The sequence below is a fragment of the Babylonia areolata genome, chromosome 11 (assembly GCF_041734735.1).
Source record: "Babylonia areolata isolate BAREFJ2019XMU chromosome 11, ASM4173473v1, whole genome shotgun sequence".
NCBI lineage: Eukaryota > Metazoa > Mollusca > Gastropoda > Neogastropoda > Buccinidae > Babylonia > Babylonia areolata.
The window spans coordinates 42,359,749-42,377,248 of record NC_134886.1 but is presented as its reverse complement, the minus strand read 5'-3'; the positions used below and the strand labels follow the sequence as shown (position 1 = coordinate 42,377,248).

At 45.0% G+C, this 17,500-nt stretch overlaps 1 protein-coding gene across 6 annotated transcripts in view; it reads left to right on the top strand.

The window, feature by feature from the left end:
- The window catches only part of LOC143287746 (echinoderm microtubule-associated protein-like CG42247), a 138,585-nt gene that overhangs the window by 26,428 nt on the left and 94,657 nt on the right, over positions 1-17,500 (top strand). For 2 of the 6 annotated variants that reach the window (XM_076595996.1, XM_076596001.1), the window contains exons 2-4: positions 3,158-3,279; positions 9,099-9,200; positions 12,298-14,805. In XM_076595996.1, coding sequence (XP_076452111.1) covers positions 13,072-14,805 — 1,734 coding nt within the window. In that variant the 5' untranslated portion in view covers positions 3,158-3,279; positions 9,099-9,200; positions 12,298-13,071. Of the gene's footprint in view, positions 1-2,150; positions 2,254-3,157; positions 3,280-4,745; positions 4,878-6,420; positions 6,465-9,098; positions 9,201-12,297; positions 14,806-17,500 lie in introns of those variants that run through there. The other 4 variants (XM_076595998.1, XM_076596000.1, XM_076596002.1 and 1 more) reach the window with 4 other exon arrangements.

Here is a 17,500-nt window from a genome sequence, read left to right as displayed (position 1 = left end):
TGTTGTAGGTCCTGTGCTCTTCACACTGTACACTGCTCCTCTCGCTGAAATTATCAACCGCCACAATATAAGTCATCATTCTTATGCAGATGACGCTCAACTTCAGAAAAGTGATACCCCTGAAAATTTGTTCTCGCTCTTGAAAGAAACATCTGAATGCTTCCTGGACATTCAAAACTGGATGACTCTAAATAAATTACAACTGAACGCGGACAAAACCGAAACAATTACAATCGGAACTAAACAAAAATAAAATTTTCTTCCATTACAACTGACACAAACTTGGCAGTACATCCATCCCTCTTTCCAGCTCAGTCGGGAACCTCGGTGTTGTCCTTGACAACACGCTGTCCATGCAAAAAAAAAAAAAAATATATATATATATATTAGTCAGACCTATCGATCCTATCATTGTCAAGTGCGACACATCAGTTCCATTCGGAAATATCTTTCCACCGACGGTAACATCTAGACGTGTCGTTTCTCTCATTTTCTCTCGCCTTGACTACTGTAACTTTCTATTGTCTGGTTTGCCTGCTTCATCCATTCAGTGCTTCCAGCGCGCTTTAGTGAAGGGCTGTTACCTCAGTGAGATATTACAGTGCTTACAGTTCAGGATGTAAGTGAAGGGCTGTCACCTCACTGAGATGAGACAGAGCTTACAGTTCAGGATGTAAGTGAAGGGCTGTCACCTCACTGAGATGAGACAGAGCTTACAGTTCAGGATGTAAGTGAAGGGCTGTCACCTCACTGAGATGAGACAGAGCTTACAGTTCAGGATGTAAGTGAAGGGCTGTCACCTCACTGAGATGAGACAGAGCTTACAGTTCAGGATGTAAGTGAAGGGCTGTCACCTTACTGAGATGAGACAGAGCTTACAGTTCAGGATGTCAGTGAAGGACTGTCACCTCACTGAGATGAGACAGAACTTACAGTTCAGGATGTCAGTGAAGGGCTGTCACCTCACTGAGATGAGACAGAACTTACAGTTCAGGATGTCAGTGAAGGGCTGTAAGCCCAAGATTTCTCTCACGTTGAGAAATTGTGCGAGAGAAAACGTGGGAGGGGAACGACCACGATTTCTCACAATCCCAAGATTTCTCCCGAAGTGATAGAAATCGTGGGATTGCGAGAAATCGAGGGCTTACAAGGGCTGTCACCTCACTGAGATAATACAGAGCTTACAGGTCAGGATGTCAGTGAAGGGTTGTCACCTCATTGAGATGATACAAAGCTTACAGGTCAGGATGTCAGTGAGATAATACATAGCATACAGGTCAGGATGTCAGTGAGATAATACAGAGCTTACAGGTCAGGATGTCAGTGAGATAATACAGAGCTTACAGGTCAGGATGTCAGTGAGATAATACAGAGCTTACAGGTCAGGATGTCAGTGAGATAATACAGAGCTTACAGGTCAGGATGTCAGTGAGATAATACAGAGCTTACAGGTCAGGATGTCAGTGAGATAATATAGAGCTTACAGGTCAGGATGTCAGTGAGATAATGCAAGAGCTTGCAGGTCAGGATGTCAGTGAGATAATACAGAGCTTACAGGTCAGGATGTCAGTGAGATAATACAGAGCATACAGGTCAGGATGTCAGTGAGATAATACAGAGCTTACAGGTCAGGATGTCAGTGAGATAATACAGAGCTTACAGGTCAGGATGTCAGTGAGATAATACAGAGCTTACAGGTCAGGATGTCAGTGAGATAATACAGAGCTTACAGGTCAGGATGTTAGTCAGCACTCTTCCTCCTGGTATTGCTCCACTGCACTTTTGTTCAGCAAAATCAATGGCGCTGTTGACGAGCACACAGAAAGTGCTCACTTCACTTCAGCTCATGCCACGCGGATCCCATTTCCCCAAGGTTCTGACGTCACGGCCTCAAACGTTTTAAACTTGACACATGTGGTACAGTACAGTGCTTCGATTTTCCCCGCCAGTAATCGATATATGTTGACAGGCTTTAGAGTGAGCGTGACACCACAGCTGACCCTCTGGCAGCTTTTCAGGGTGTGGTGTGGTTCACGTGGCAGTGAGCCAGAGCCTCTGAGTACAGACTGTGTGAGCATTCCCTCGTCTGTGACTGCGGAGGGTGTTCTGCGCTTCAATAACAAAAAAAACGGGAATGTAGAAGAGTTAAAAAAAAAAAAGTTACACATACCTTTCTTATATGAGCTTATATTGTGATCTATCAACAGTCTTAAATTCCACGACCGACAGTATTTCAAAAACGGATTTTGACAGGTTTGGATGACCATATATGAAGGGTAAATAAAGGAATTACGGTAAAACAAAATCAGTGTCATTTTAAGGTCTTTGCATCGGTTGATATATGTTTGTATGGCTCGGCTATTCTGATCTTAGGACGGAGTCACTTTGGTGTTTGCAAAGGAAAGGAATCAGACTCATTACCAGGTGAAAACTATCGTGGGGAAAATAGAAGTACAATATTAATCATGCCATTCGACTTAAAGCTGTTGTGTGAAAAAAAACAAAAAACAAGCAAACGTTGCTGAAAACTTTTTTTTGAAAACTGAATATGAACAAGGAATTTCAAGGAAATGTTTCAGAATTAAAACCATCGCGGTAAGAAAAAAAAAGTACAGTCAAGACAGTGTCGAGTGAAAAACTGTAGCGGGCAAACATGGGTGCTCCGAGAAAAATGTATTGAATGATCAGCATAATTGTGAACAGGAGCGCGTCAAGGAAAAACTTTTAACAAGTTTTGCCTGTTTCCTAAAATCCTTTCAGAAGTCGTGACACTTGCAGATGTTACACCACACGTTCTTGCATGTTACAGGTTCTTTCCATGACCTGTATTTTGCTTTGTAGATTTTTTGCGATTTTGTTGAAACAGTATTTCCGCATACTTTGAAAACTATCCATTGTTTGGCCACGATATCAGTCTTTTTACCCTTATGTCGAATTCTAAAAGTCTGAAATGGTTTTAGCAATTTGACATATTTCCCAGAATCCCATTGGCTGAATGTGCGACACAAAGGGATTTGAAAAATAAAGTGGGTGATTTTTATTTATTTTCTTTATCATAGATTTAAAAAAAAAAATTTACATATCGATTTATTTATTCATTTATGTGTTTGCTTGTTTATTTATTTATCTATTCATTTGTCTGTTTGTTTATATTCAGTTTCATACCGGAAACAGGAAACCCCAGCCATGTGACGGAACCTGGCGAACAAAACCTGATAAGAACATGTCATGATGACGTGATGGTCCAAGTTGAGCTGTGTCGTCTCATCTTGAGCACAGGTGGGTTCATGATGATGTCAGTGGTGTGAGATGGAGGAACATGTGAAAAGCCTGATCACTTCACACTGCTTGTATTTTGTGTTGCGCAAGCTGCGATCAGAATGTGAAGGGCTTGATCGTTTTGTATGATGTCTATGTTTGCGAAACAAAACAAACAAACAAAACAAACAAACAAAACAAACAAACAAAAGCTCTTTGACGTTTCGTAGCATTTTCATGCACGGGTCAGAAATTATAATGATATATAAAAGTGCACAGAGCACGTATGCATGCGTGCTGGCGCGTGCTTGTTTGTGTGTGTGTGTGTGTGTGTGTGTGTGTGTGTGTGTGTGTGTGTGTGTGTGTGTGTGTGTGTGTGTGTGTGTGTGTGTGTGTGTGTGTGTGTGTGTGTGTGTGTGTGTGTGTGTGTGTGTGTGTGTGTGTGTGTGTGTGTGTGTGTGTGTGTGTGTGTGTGTGTGTGTGTGTGTTTAATATAGTACATTTCTTTATGGGAAGATATTTGTCGACTTTAACTGTGTGATTGAATGGTGGGCTGGTGAAGGGGGGCTGGGGGGGCTTGGGGGGGGGATGGGATGGGTGGAGGTCCGATGGCCTAGAGGTAACGCGTCCGCCTGGGAAGCGAGAGAATCTGAGCGCACTGATTCGAATCACGGTTCAGTCACCGATATTTTCTCCCCCTCCACTAGACCTTGAGTGGTGGTTTTTTGGACGCTAGTCATTTGGATGAGACGATAAACCGAGGTCCCGTGTGCAGCATGCACTTAGCGCACGTGAAAGAACCAACGGCAACAAAAGGGTTGTCCTGGCAAAACTCAATAGAAAAATCCACTTCGACAGGAAAAACAAATAAAACTGCATGCAGGGAAAAAACGAAAAAATGGGTGGTGCTCACAGTGTAGCGACGTGCTCTCCCTGGGAAGAGCAGCCCGAATTTCACACAGAGATATCTGTTGTGATACACACACAAAAAGAAGAGAAATACAAATCTGGAACCAAAAGAAGTAAACAAAGCAAAATAGATAGACAAGAGAACGAACAAACAAAAATGAAAATACGAAATGAATAACACCAAAGCACATAGAATAGATCACGAATGAAAATGATAGATGAATGACTGAACAAATACACGAATAAATAATAAAAGAAACACAAATGCATAGTCACCCGGAAAATACAAACGCATTCTTATTGACCAGCTACCTGCGGGTATCTGTGTTTACAGGTGGTGTAAGACAGGGGTTACGGGTTTTTCATAAGATTTACTTTTTCATTTATTCCATTTTTTCTTTAATCCATATTGAAAGGGAATATTCAATGTACTCAAACGTCAAAATGAGCACTCTGGAAAAGAGAGAGAGAGAGGGAAGGGGGGAGGGAAGAGGTGTTAATTGCGTGCTTTTTTTGCTTGTTTTTGTTGTTGTTGTTGTTTTGTTTAGTTTTTCTTTTCAATTGGCACGACCTGACAGGTCCAGCTGATTTCAGCACGTCAGTCAGGTGGTGTGAAGGCCGTGTCATTTTTCACCTGCCTGAGTTCCATAGTTCTGGCACCCTGCCCCTCCCACAGAACTGCGTCAGTGTTCAAGACTGTCTCGTCTAAAGTACATTGCCGTTCTATTGGACTCTCACTTTTCCTCCGTAGCCTCGATGTGTGTGTGTGTGTGTTTGTGTGTGTGTGTGTGTGTGTGTGTGTGTGTGTGTGTGTGTGTGTGTGTGTGTGTGTGTGTGTGTTGTGCCTGCCTGTCTGTCTGTCTGTCTGTCTGTCTTGTTGTTGTTGTTGTTGTCTTCAGTTTAACGTCTTTCCACTTGAAGTGATATTAGACAGGGAAAACAACAACAACAACAACAACAACAACAAAACCGGAGTGGGTAAGGGTTGTGCGAGAGGGAGGGGGGAGAATGTGTGTGTGTGTGTGTGTGTGTGTGTGTGTGTGTGTGTGTGTGTGTGTGTGTGTGTGTGTGTGTGTGTGTGTGTGTGTGTGTGTGTGTGTGTGTGTGTGTGTGTGTGTGCGTGTGTGTGTGTGTGTGTGTGTGTGTGTGTGTGCGTGTGTGTGTGTGTGTGTGTGTGTGTGTGTGTGCGTGTGTGTGTGTGTGTGTGTGTGTGTGTGTTTGTGTGTGTGTGTGTGTGTGTGTGTGTGTGTGTGTGTGTGTGTGTGTGTGTGTTTGTGTGTGTGTGTGTGTGTGTGTTTGTGCGTGTGTGTGTGTGTGTGTGTGTGTGTGTGTGTTTGTGCGTGTGTGTGTGTGTGTGTGTGTGTGTGTGTGTTTGTGTGTGTGTGTGTGTGTGTGTGTGTGTGTGTGTGTGTGGAGAGAGAGAGAGAGTGGATAGGGGAGAGACAACGTTGGGGAAAAAGGGAAACGTTATAAACGCCAACATCAAACAACTATAACAAATGTTCTATTGGACTACGCAGTAAACCTGCAATAACAAATATATTGGAATTGTTCAAAACACATTCACAAGAACTTTTCGTGAAGTCTGAAAAAAAAACACATTTTAGACTCTGACATTCAAGGATTACGTGGTTGCTAGAAATATGTTCTCCACGTATGCATTTGACATCTTTGCTGAACTTAGTTATAAAAGCATTCAGCTTTATCCTGTTTCATAATGCATGAATCTGCCTTAATCTTACCGAATTACTGTATGTACTTGACTGATTGATAGTTCCTGGTTGGTGAACATTAAATACACTATGGTTTAAAGCTTTGCCGTTCTGCTGGTATATTTCCCTGACATTCCTTCACGATGTTTGTTCTAGTTATCGATAACCCGCCTGTACAGACAGAGGCACATAAAATTCTATAGCTCCCTGTTCGGGTTTTTTTTTCCACCTTTTCTTGCAGCCCTGTCAGCCCATTCATTATAGAGAAGACCAAGATGTGAAGGAACCCAACAAAAAGTTCTATGTGTTCCTTTCAGACTTAAAAGATGTACAATGTGACTGATTCCCATGATAATTTTGGATTGTTCTTCCAATTTGATGAGTTCAAAGCATATAATACGGATTTGGAATCAACGCAAAACAAGACGTAGAGGCATACTGGAAGATCAAGAATATAATTTAGAGCCACAAGAACGGCAATAAGTTCAGCAGAGAATATTGAACGATTTGTACCAATATAGTATGATTTTTCCGTTTTCAGTTCTGGTATAACGAAAGCTGAACCTGATTGGCCATTGTCTATGAGTGAGCCGTATGTATAAATCTGTAAATGATTACACTATCTATTTTGAAGGTGTACTCGGACTTCCGTTGCCATGACATTCGGATTTTCATTATTTTTAATGTCAGTATGATTAATGTAAATATTTGCTTTATTCATCTCCCAAATGGGGTATGACTTACGGTCTTCTGTGTGTCTACGTCATATGAATTAATTTCAGACTTTTCGAATAGGTTTGACACAAATGGGTGTTAAATAAGATACGTTTTTAGCTCTTTTGGAGAAGTTGTTTTCAGGTGTAATTTTTATTTCCTCTGATGTAAAATTTTCAGTTCTTGAGCTTCTCAATACAAATTTAGCACATGCAAGGTTTCGGTATTCATCTAAAGGTAATTCTCTTAATTATTTGTATGTTCCGAGGATCGATGCATGGAAGAGTACACAATGGGCAAGTCTATATGCTTTACAGTCTGTGCTTTGATGTTTCTTTAGCAAATATTTTTGAGTATTGAAAAAGACTTCTTGTCCATAGGATAGTTTGGATCGAATAAGTGATGATGATAAATGTTTCAAAATCGTTGTATCATGTCCCCAGTACTGTTTACTTATAATTTTGAGTAATTTTAAACATTTTCTTGATTTTCCTATTATGTATTCAATATGGGTATTCCAAGTTAGTTTTGAAGTAAGTATTAATCCTGAAACGTTTACAGTGTCTTTGTACTGAATTGTCTCATTTTCAATTATAAATGTTAGTAACTCTTCTGGATTTGTACCATTGTTAAAAAGCATAATGTGTGTTTTTTGTGCATATAATGTAAGACCATAGGCCATTATCGACAATATATTTGTTTGATTCATCTATTTCTCTTTGGTATATTTTCATAGTTACATTCATCCACATACATATATCATCTGCGTATTGCACTAGGATTACATCATTTGATAAGTGTTCGGGTAAGTCATTCAACAAGATATTAAGTAAAACAGGGGCAATAACAGAACCTCGGGGTAATCCCATGTGAAGAGTTTTAGGATTTGAGTACGTATTCCCGAACGTACCTGTATACTTTTTCTCGGGAAATCTTTGATGTAATTATAGAGGCGTCCTGAAAAGCCAACAGATTTCAGTTTAAAGAGTAACTTTGCATACCAAACTTGATCATAGGCTTTCTTTACATCAAAAAAAGTTGCAAGAACATTTTTCCCTCTAGCGAACAGTTGCTTTACATGTGTTGTAATCTTTACCAAATTATCAATTGCAGATCTACCTGTCTGAAAGCCCGCTTGGTTAATTGGGATAATTTTTGTATGTCAGTAGTATATCAGCCTTCTCAAACTCATTCTTTCCATCAGTTTACCAGTATGTGATGTTAGTGCAACTGGCCTGTAGCTGCCCTTATTTGTTTTGCATTTTCCTTGTTTATGAACTGGAATCACAATACACTGTTTCCATTGTGCTGGCATTAAACCATCAATCCAGCACTTTTGAAAAATGTCAAACAATAAATGTCTCAGCATCTCATTTGAGACTGCGTCAAGTCCTGCAGATGTTTTCTTTTCAGTGAGGGATACTAATGCTTCTTTAATCTCACTGAGTGTGAGTGGAGCATTGATGTGTTGACTGTTATCGGGACTTGGATCTGTATAATCGCTTTTGCTCTCTTCTTCGGTTCTTTGTTTTCTACTTTTAGGTGATAGACCTTCCATTCGCATAGACTCCGAAAACATTTCTACAAATGTTTCTGCCTTCTCTACATTGGATGGAAAATCTTTGTCTTCTGTCTTAATAGGACAAGATGGCAAATTCATACCTTCTTTCATTTCATTAATTTTTTCCATACCTTTTTGGTATCTTTATGATCAGAAATCTCCCTATTACAGAAGGAAGACCAATATTGTCTTTTTGCCTGTGCAATGACCATGTTGCTATGATGATTTGCCTTTTTCTTTTCAATAAGATTCTCTGATTTGTTGTTCAGATAAGTTATAAATTTAGATTTTTTTTATTATCTACTGCTGCTTCACAGGCTGGTGTCCACTAAATATTTCCTGAATGCTTGCTTGATTTAAGTGAATTGTATTTTGGATATGGTATGTCGGCAGCTTGTAAAATGATGTCAGCAAAGACGGAACATACAGTATCTATATTCGCGGTGTTTATGAACTATATGTTATAGATAGCAAGCATACTTTCGAATTTCTCCCAGTTAGCATCTTTTTAGTTATATCTTGGGATTTTCTCTCTCTTTTTTTTTTTAATTCTGAAGGTCTTTGAGTTTCATTAAAAGTCTGTGGTCTGTAAGTGATCACTTCCCAATGTACCTTTATGTGTTGTGTGTTTACATTCTGGATACAACGTAGGAGATATGAAAGACAGATCTATAGCAGATGCCGTGTGAGTGACAATGTCCGGGATTCTGGTCACGCTGCCATCATTTGAAAGGTTCTGTTCCGATGGCCGCTTAAGGTCATGGGATCTCTATAGCCCCTTCTTAAAGTTAGTGCTACGAAGATCCATTGCGCAACTCAGCCTTGGTAAAATATTTACACGACGTACTTGTCATGTTAGATCATACAAAGGTCCTTTCTATATTAGAGAAGATTATGATGCCTTTAAAAAAGAAGCACCATGTTGTCAATGTCTTACATTACAGATTTAACGGAGACCATTGTCCATTGTCCTGTGTGAACACATCTTGAGGCAGATATCAAAGGAGGATTTGTTCACGGACCAAACACAAGAATTGATCCGCCGGGTAAAATACACCATTGTGCGCGTGTTGTTTGGGAAGGGGGGGGGGTTTGATTATGGTGATTTGTGCGTGCGTGCGTGTGTGTGTGTGTGTGTGTGTGTGTGTGTGTGTGTGTGTGTGTGTGTGTGTGCGTGTGTGTTATGGAAAGGGCAAAGATCAATAGACCTGATGGCATCTGCCTCTTTGTCTCTCTGTGTTCTCTCTTTGTCTTTCTCTCTGTCTTCGTCTCTGTCTGTCTGTTTGTCTGTCTGCCTTTCTCTCTCTCTCTGTTTCGCACACAAGCCTACGTGCACTTGTATATATATATATATGTGTGTGTGTGTGTGTGTGTGTGTGTGTGTGTGTGTGTGTGTGTGTGTATGTGGTACTTAGTAAGTGGTAATTAGTTAAGTAAATAAATAGTGATTAGTTAGCAATGGAGTATCCTGTGCGTGCCTGCACCCATCGTGAACACAGCGCAGGCCTCTAAGGGTGGTGCAGGATTGTTCCAAGGGCGGTTGGAGGCAGTGCTTCTCTGGGTCTTCCCCAGCACCCACGGGGGTTTCTCCTTCTTCTAGTGATTAGTTAGCAAGTAGTGTGCCTGTTCAGTGCCTTGGGTTTACTCGAAACTCCTCATTGACGTCTCTGCTGCCTGAAAAAAAACTTTCACGTGCTCATAAGTCTCCGCTAGCTTTAAGGAATGTTCAAGCTAATAGTGTGTTATTACTTAGTTGGTAAATAGTACTTAGCTAGTGATAATTGAAAAGTAATTTGTCAGTAAGTAGTGATTAGTTAGTAAGTAGTGTGCCTGTTCAGTGCATTCGGTTTACGCTAAGGCCAGGCATCTTGATCTTTTCCTTCATGTATATAAACAGACGTGGTGTAGCTTATTATGGATAAACCCGAACCAGCTTTGACACCAGCTTGAAACTGAAACTGAAACTGAAACCAGTGTGAGTCCATAATTATGCTAGAGCCCGTGTGTGATAAGTGGAGTGATGGCCTAGATGTAACGCGTCCGCCTAGGAAACGAGAGAATCTGAGCGCACTGGTTCGAAACACACCGGCAGCCGCCAGTATTTTCTCCCCCTCCCCTAGATCTTGAGTGGTCGTCTGGACGATAGTCATTCGGATGAGACGATAAACCGAGGTCCATTGTGCAGCATGCATTTATCGCACGTAAAAGAACCCACGGCAACAAAAGGGATGTCCCTGGCAAAAATTCTGTAGAAAAATCCACTTGGATAGGAAAACAAATAAAATTGCAGACAGGAAAAAATATATTTTTAAAAATGGGTGGCGCTGTTAGTGTAGCGACGAGCTATCCCTGGGGAAAGCAGCCCGAATTTCACACAGAGAAATCTGTTGTGACAAAAAGAGTAATACAAATACAAATAAACAAGTCTTAACTACGCTTCGGTCCCATGTCTTTAACCCTTTCACCGCCAAGCTCGCATTATGCACAGGCGTGGTAGAGGACCCATGTCACTGAAAGGTGATCAGTTCATTGGTCTGTTATCCATGAACCTACTGCTCTTAATGTTCGGTGGTAGGACAGGCCTATTTTCTATACATCGCAGGGGGAATCCCCAGCTATTCTTAGCCAGTCTTTTCTGTGTTTATACCACAAGGGAATTTTGTACTCTAAATTGACTGGCGGTGAAAGGGTTAAGTGCCAGTGCCGCAGGCGGCAGGCTGAGGGTTTGTTTCGGCATGTTGTTGTTTTTTTGTTTGTTTGTTTTGTTTTTTCGCATGTCTCGACCTTTGCATGAATTATTCCATGCAATATTCCATTCAGAGCAAACAGCAAATCGATTGTTATAGCATACGTGTTCATTGACAGCGCGTGTTGTGTGTGTGTGTGTGTGTGTGTGTCTGTGTGTCTGTGTGTCTGTGTGCTTCACACAACAACAACAACACTGAGCAGCTTAGCGATGCCAATAAAATAATTATATGCATGCCTTTTGAAGAGTCGGCGCAGTTGGAATCGTCGTAATCCATCCACAGACTTTGTTTATTTTTCTGACTGTGGTTCGATCCATCACAGTGAACGCTTGGTGACACAATCAATGTGGGGCAACCACCCCTCCCCCTCCCTATCATCCCCAACCCACCCCCACCCGCCTCCCCCCCACCCTCTTCCCAGCGTTCTAAGCGTGGCAGGGAGTTCGTGTGGCGGGTTTTGATAAACGATAGTTTCATCGTCGTTATTGACTATTGGCGCACAACCCCGGGTTCGCTAACCACCATGGGAAATGAAACGCGCGGAGGTAAGGAGAAGGGGTAGGGGGGGGGCGGGGGGGGGGGGGGGCGGGTAGGGATGTGGGGTAGTTGGGGTGGTGGTAGTGGGGGTGGGGGAGAGAGGGGAAGGGGGCGACCACAAACACAAGTCACCAGCCTTCAGTGAGGGAGTCTGGCAGGGCTGGATGGAAGGAGGGAGGAAGGGAGGAAGGTGGTGCAGTCAAACTTGCCGCCGTTTTGAGTGGTTCGGTTTTGTTTTGGTGGCCGAGATTCTTTCCCACTGTTTGTCGGGGTCCTAACTACAGCACAGCACTCTCACACCATGCAAGCAGTTCAGCCATTGGGTTAGTTTGATGCTGCTTTGGCTTTTGTAAAGTACAACATTGACCGGCATGACGTCAAGATGGCCTTTGGAGTGTGTTTGACGCTGACCGACAAACACAAAACCGGAGCCTGGGTTGGCGTGAGGTGGGGGGGTGAGGGGGGTGGGGAGGAGGTACGGAAGTGGTGGAGTGGGGTTCAGTATTATTTCGCCGTGTTGTGGACGTGGTGAAGACTTATGTACTTCTGTGGTGACCATGCACGTCACGGTGTGTGTATTATCTCTGCGGTGACCATGCACGTCACGGTGTGTGTAATATCTCTGTGGTGACCATGCACGTCACGGTGTGTGTAATATCTCTGTGCTGACCATGCACGTCACGGTGTGTGTATTATCTCTGTGGTGACCATGCATGTCACGGTGTGTGTATTATCTCTGCGGTGACCATGCACGTCACGGTGTGTGTAATATCTCTGTGGTGACCATGCACGTCACGGTGTGTGTATTATCTCTGCGGTGACCATGCACGTCACGGTGTCCGTTTCTCTGCCCCCGCAGGTCTCCGGCGCCCAGGACCACTCTGACCAGTCCTCGCAGACCTCCATTTCCTCCTCCCTCACCCCCTCGCCCGGTCAGCCCTTCCCTGCACACCCGGCCATCGAGGGGGCTGACGATCCCCCCTTAAAGCGGGAAAGGGATCCTGGTCAGCGGGAAAGGGATCCTGGTCACCGGGAAAGGGATACCGGTCTGCAGTATCCAGTCCTTCACGTGACTGCAGGAGAGTATCCAGTGTCCACCGCCCAACATCGAGGCTTCGGTCAGTCGCCTTTTGTGCAACAAGTGACTGAGCCAGACGGTAAACCGCCCACCCGTCATGTTGGCCACCATCCTTCAGTTTTCCAGGTGACTGGCCGACGTAGTGATTGGCCTTCACGTCGCTACAGCCATGCGGGTCAGCAGCCTCCTGCACGACTGGTGAGCGGACAAAACGGACGGTCACTCCCAGGACACAGTCACGTTGGTCAAGCCTTATCTACACAGCAAACGACTGGAGAGGGCAGAAATCCAGGGCAAGACCACTCCTCGCAGCGTGGGCCGGCATCAGGTTTCTCTGCCGATTTGAACCCGCCACCCGTCACCCAGGAGCATGAGACGGACCAGAGACCCGGTCACGGTCAGGACAGTGGTCAGCAGAAACCCCACACTGACCACAACGGTCAGCTGAAAACCCACACTGACCATTCCAGTGGACATCAGCAGACTTCGAATTCCTTTCACCTGACCACATTGAACGTGGATGACTATGTCGGGGACGGAAGGGAGAGAGCGCTCATGACAGTGTCTGGCTCTGACGTCAGACTGCACAACGCTCACAGGCCCTCACACCGCGATGCCTTCCCCGGGGACACATCGACACAGTCGTCATCAGCAGGTCAGAGCCACAACCCTCACCACCACTACCTAGACGTGCAGAGGATGGCGGCTCCCATGGCCACAGACTTCGCCAGCAGGAACCACCTCATTCAGCAGATCCACCTTAGCCAGCAGCGGAGGGCAGCGTCTTCCCCGTACTCTGATCCTCTTCTGAAGGAACCGGGCCAACTCCAGCCCAGCTACCCAGCCAAAGACCCCACGAGCTTCCACTCGGGTCAGGGAGACCCCTACCTCCAGCCTCTGGACCCTCCAGCCCACAGGGACCCTCACCGACACTTGGATTCCAGACAGCCGGCTAACATGACTGACAGTTCCAGAGTGAATGACAAACAGGCATTCCTCAACCAGACAAGAGTGGACACACACGACAACAGGGGTTACGGAAGCACCAAAGGTCATGGGGGTGACCTACGAACTACAAAAGGTGACCCTTACCACGATGACAATTACTATGACGGACTCAGTGACCCGTACAGCAAGCTCCACATCGCCGCTGAACCCGGCAATCGGCGTGACCAGCCGGGCGGAACGGGGTCCGACACCTTGCTGCCCAGCTCTCGTCTCGGGTCCATGACTGACGACGACAAAATGAACGAGACAGGGAAAGGCGAGGAGGACCAGGCGGAAGTGATGTCAGACTCTGAAGTGGAAAGGAGGCTGGAAGAGTTACGTCAGATCCACGACGAACGGCTGGAGACGGCACAGCGACTGGCGCAGAACTCCAGTGACGTCACACACAACGTGCATGCTCCGTCGTCGAAGGGGGGTGTCAACGGAAACCCTCACACCCAACAGAAAGAAGAGTACAACAGCTCGGAAACAGAAAGCCTGACCCCGACCAACCAGTACCTCCCGGAACAGCTCGACCCACCCAGCCCCCACCCGAGCAAGGAACTCCGCGGCGGGAACTACTACCCGAATGATCACCACCCCGTGAACGGAGACCCTCACTCGATCCATACCCGTCTAGAACGCCCTCCACCACACCATTCACAACACCACCCCCCATTTCACCACAATAAAGTCTATTACCCGAGATCCAAACCACCGCGGCAATACGATATAGCCCAGCCCAGAAGCGAACCCTCCTACAGTCGGAATGCTTCCCCAAGATCCGAAGACCACAACCACCGGGCGCAGAGTCAGCAGTACCTCCGACTGGTCAACGACAGCTACGATCCTAGCTACGACAGCAGCGCGGACAACCCAGGGATCACCTTCGACCGCTATGCCCGACGAGCAACACGTGCCAGCGTGCTCAGCAAGGCGGAGCAGCTGCTGAACGCCAGGAAGCAGTCCACCAAGCTGGACAGCATCTCGGAGCTCAGGGGAAACCCTCCGGCAGGTCAGGCTGGACAGTCTTCTTCTCAACCCTCCTCCCGGAAAAGGAGGAGGAGGAGGAGGAAGGTAGCCTTCATCGAGGAGGAGGAAGGCAGCGCTGACAGTGACCAAAGCAAGGACGAGGGTTTTCCCCTGGTCCCCGTGACGTCATTTCCTGTGACGCGGGGGTCAAAGGGTGGCGCGGGCGGGAGGCGAGACCGGTTGCAGGAAGCGAATGCCCGGATAAAGAGGAGGCCCAGCACGGACCAGCGGAGTGGGATACCTGTCAGGAGGCACGTACCTCGCGGAAAGGTAAGACTGCTGTTGATGATGATGATGATGATAGTGGTGGTGATGGTGATGGTGATGATGGTGAAAATGCTTCAGGTGCTGTCGCTAATGGTGATGATGATGAGGCAGGTACCTCGCGGAAAGGTAAGACTGCTGTTTGTGCTGTTCCTGTTGTTCTTGTCGTTCGTCTTGTCATTGTTGGGATACTGCTACTGCTGCTGCTGCTGCTGCTGATGATGATGATGATGATGATAGTGGTGGTGATGGTGATGGTGATGGTGGTGATGATGGTGATACGATTGCTTCAGGTTCTTTCGTTAGTGATGATGATGATGATGATTCTTTCAGGTGCTATCGTTAGTGATGATGATGATGGAATTGGTTCAGCTGCTATCGATGATGATGATGATGATGATGACGACGATGCTGTTGTTGGTGCTACTGCGTCAGTTGCAATCGTTATATCAGTAGTAGTGTTGTCGTTTTTGTTGTTGTTGATGTTGTTGTGGTGGTGGCGGTGATGATCTTGTTGTTTTGCTCTTAATTTTAGCCTGTGCTTCTGTTGTTTTCTTCTTCTTCTTCTTCTTCTTCTTCTTCTGTTATGAATATTATAATAGACATACTTTTTGTTGTAATTGCTGGTTTTTGTCGTGATGTTGCCTAGTTGTTACTGCTGTTCTTCATTTTGCTTTTATCATCATTATCATTAGCAGCAGCAGCAGCAGCAGAAGTAGTAATAGTTGTGTTATTATTATGGCTGTCGATGTTGCTGTTATTATTATCATTATTATTATTACTGTCGTTGTTGTTGCTACTGCTGTCGTTATTATTGTCCTCAGTTTCTTAAGAACATGATTGATAGAGTGGTCAGAATCGACAGCACTTCACAATGCGTTTTGTTGTTGTTGTTGTTGTTGTTTTTTTTGTTTGTTTTTTTGTGGTTTTTTTGTTCTTGTTGTGTGTGTGTGTGTTTGTGTGTGTGTGTGTGTGTGTGTGTGTGTGTGTGTGTGTGTGTGTGTGTGTGTGTGTGTGTGTGTGGTAGTGTGTCTATGTCTGTGGGGAGAGTGAGAGCCGGCATTGTTTTTTTGTTTGTTTGTTTGTTTTTTGTGTTCTTGTTTTTTGGTGTGTTTTTTTATGTGGAGTGGCCCTTTGCACACACCAGATTCTTCTGTATGAAGCCCGTAAAGATCTTGATTTCTTTTTCTTCTTCGTTATCATCATCATCCTCTGCTTCTTCGTCTTCTTCCTCCTCCTCTTGCTGCTCAAACCCTTAAACTGTCACATGTGTTGCTGCCTCCCCGGTAACTATCGTTTCATAGTGGGGGAGGAAGGAGAAGGGCGGCGTTGGGGGAGGAAGGAGAAGGGCGGCGTTGGGGGGCAGGAAGGAGAAGGGCAGCGTTGGGGGCAGGAAGGAGAAGGGCGGCGTTGGGGGAGGAAGGAGAAGGGCGGGGTTGGGGAGGAGGAAGGAGGAAGGAGAAGGGCGGGGTTGGGGAGGAGGAAGGAGGAAGGAGAAGGGCGGGGTTGGGGGGGAGGAAGGAGAAGGGAGAAGGGCGGCGTTGGGGGGGAAGGAGAAGGGCGGGGTTGGGGGGGGGGAGGAGAAGGGCGGCGTTGGGGGAGGAGGAGAAGGGCGGCGTTGGGGGAGGAAGGAGAAGGGCGGCGTGGAGGGGAGGAAGGAGAAGGGCGGCGTTGGGGGAGGAAGGAGAAGGGCGGCGTTGGGGGGAGGAAGGAGAAGGGCGGCGTTGGGGGGCAGGGCGTCAGTGGCCACGTGAGAACCGTCACCTGAAAAATAAAGGCCAAAAACAGATTGAAAAAAAAAAAGACACAGAAAACAGAAGGCAATGGAAATAAAGAACATTGCATAATAATTTTTTTTTTTAAACGGCCTTCACTTCCGCTGACAGTTTCATAGGCCGGTTTTCCTTTCCATGTTGTTTGGGGTTTTGTTTTCGTCATGGACTGTCTGTCTGTCTGTTTCCTTGTCTCTGTCTCCATCCCTCTCTATCTCTCTCTCTATCTATCTCCGTCTCTCCGTGCAGTTGAGTCCCACCAAACAAAACCGATAAACGGATCGATTGATAGTATAAAAAATATTGAAAAAACAACAACAAAAAACAATGACGAATACTTGTATTACTAAAAACAGTCTTTGTCATGTCTGTGGAACTGGTATCATTTGTGATTGGTCTTTTCTCTTGTTTGCAGGAAACAACCCATTCTCTGCTTTTGTTGTTGTTGTTGTTGTTGTTATTTTGTAATTTTTCGATGGTCCATTTAATTATGATTTAAACAGTTTTCGTTTCTAAAACACCAACAACAACAACAACAGCAACAACAAACAAAAAGCCAACCAAACAAACAAAATAGACATTTGAAAAAATGACAACCTGCTTTTGAAATCCAAACAAGGCATGCAAGGCATGAGATAATCATGTCAAACAGTATCACATACGTCCTACATATACTCATACAGACAAGACAGATGAACTGAGACAGACCGCAACACTATGTTGTTGTTTGTTTTGTTTTCGTTCTTCTAAAGCAAAATTTACAGTAAATGGCCGACTAGACACGAATAAATAGCTAACCTGAAAATTTTAAACGAGAAAAATAGTACTGTTTCCATACTTTTGTAACCTAAAATGGCAAACGAGCCCCCCCCCCCCCCTTCCTCACCATACAAACACATACACACACGACCGTCTCACACACCCCTCCC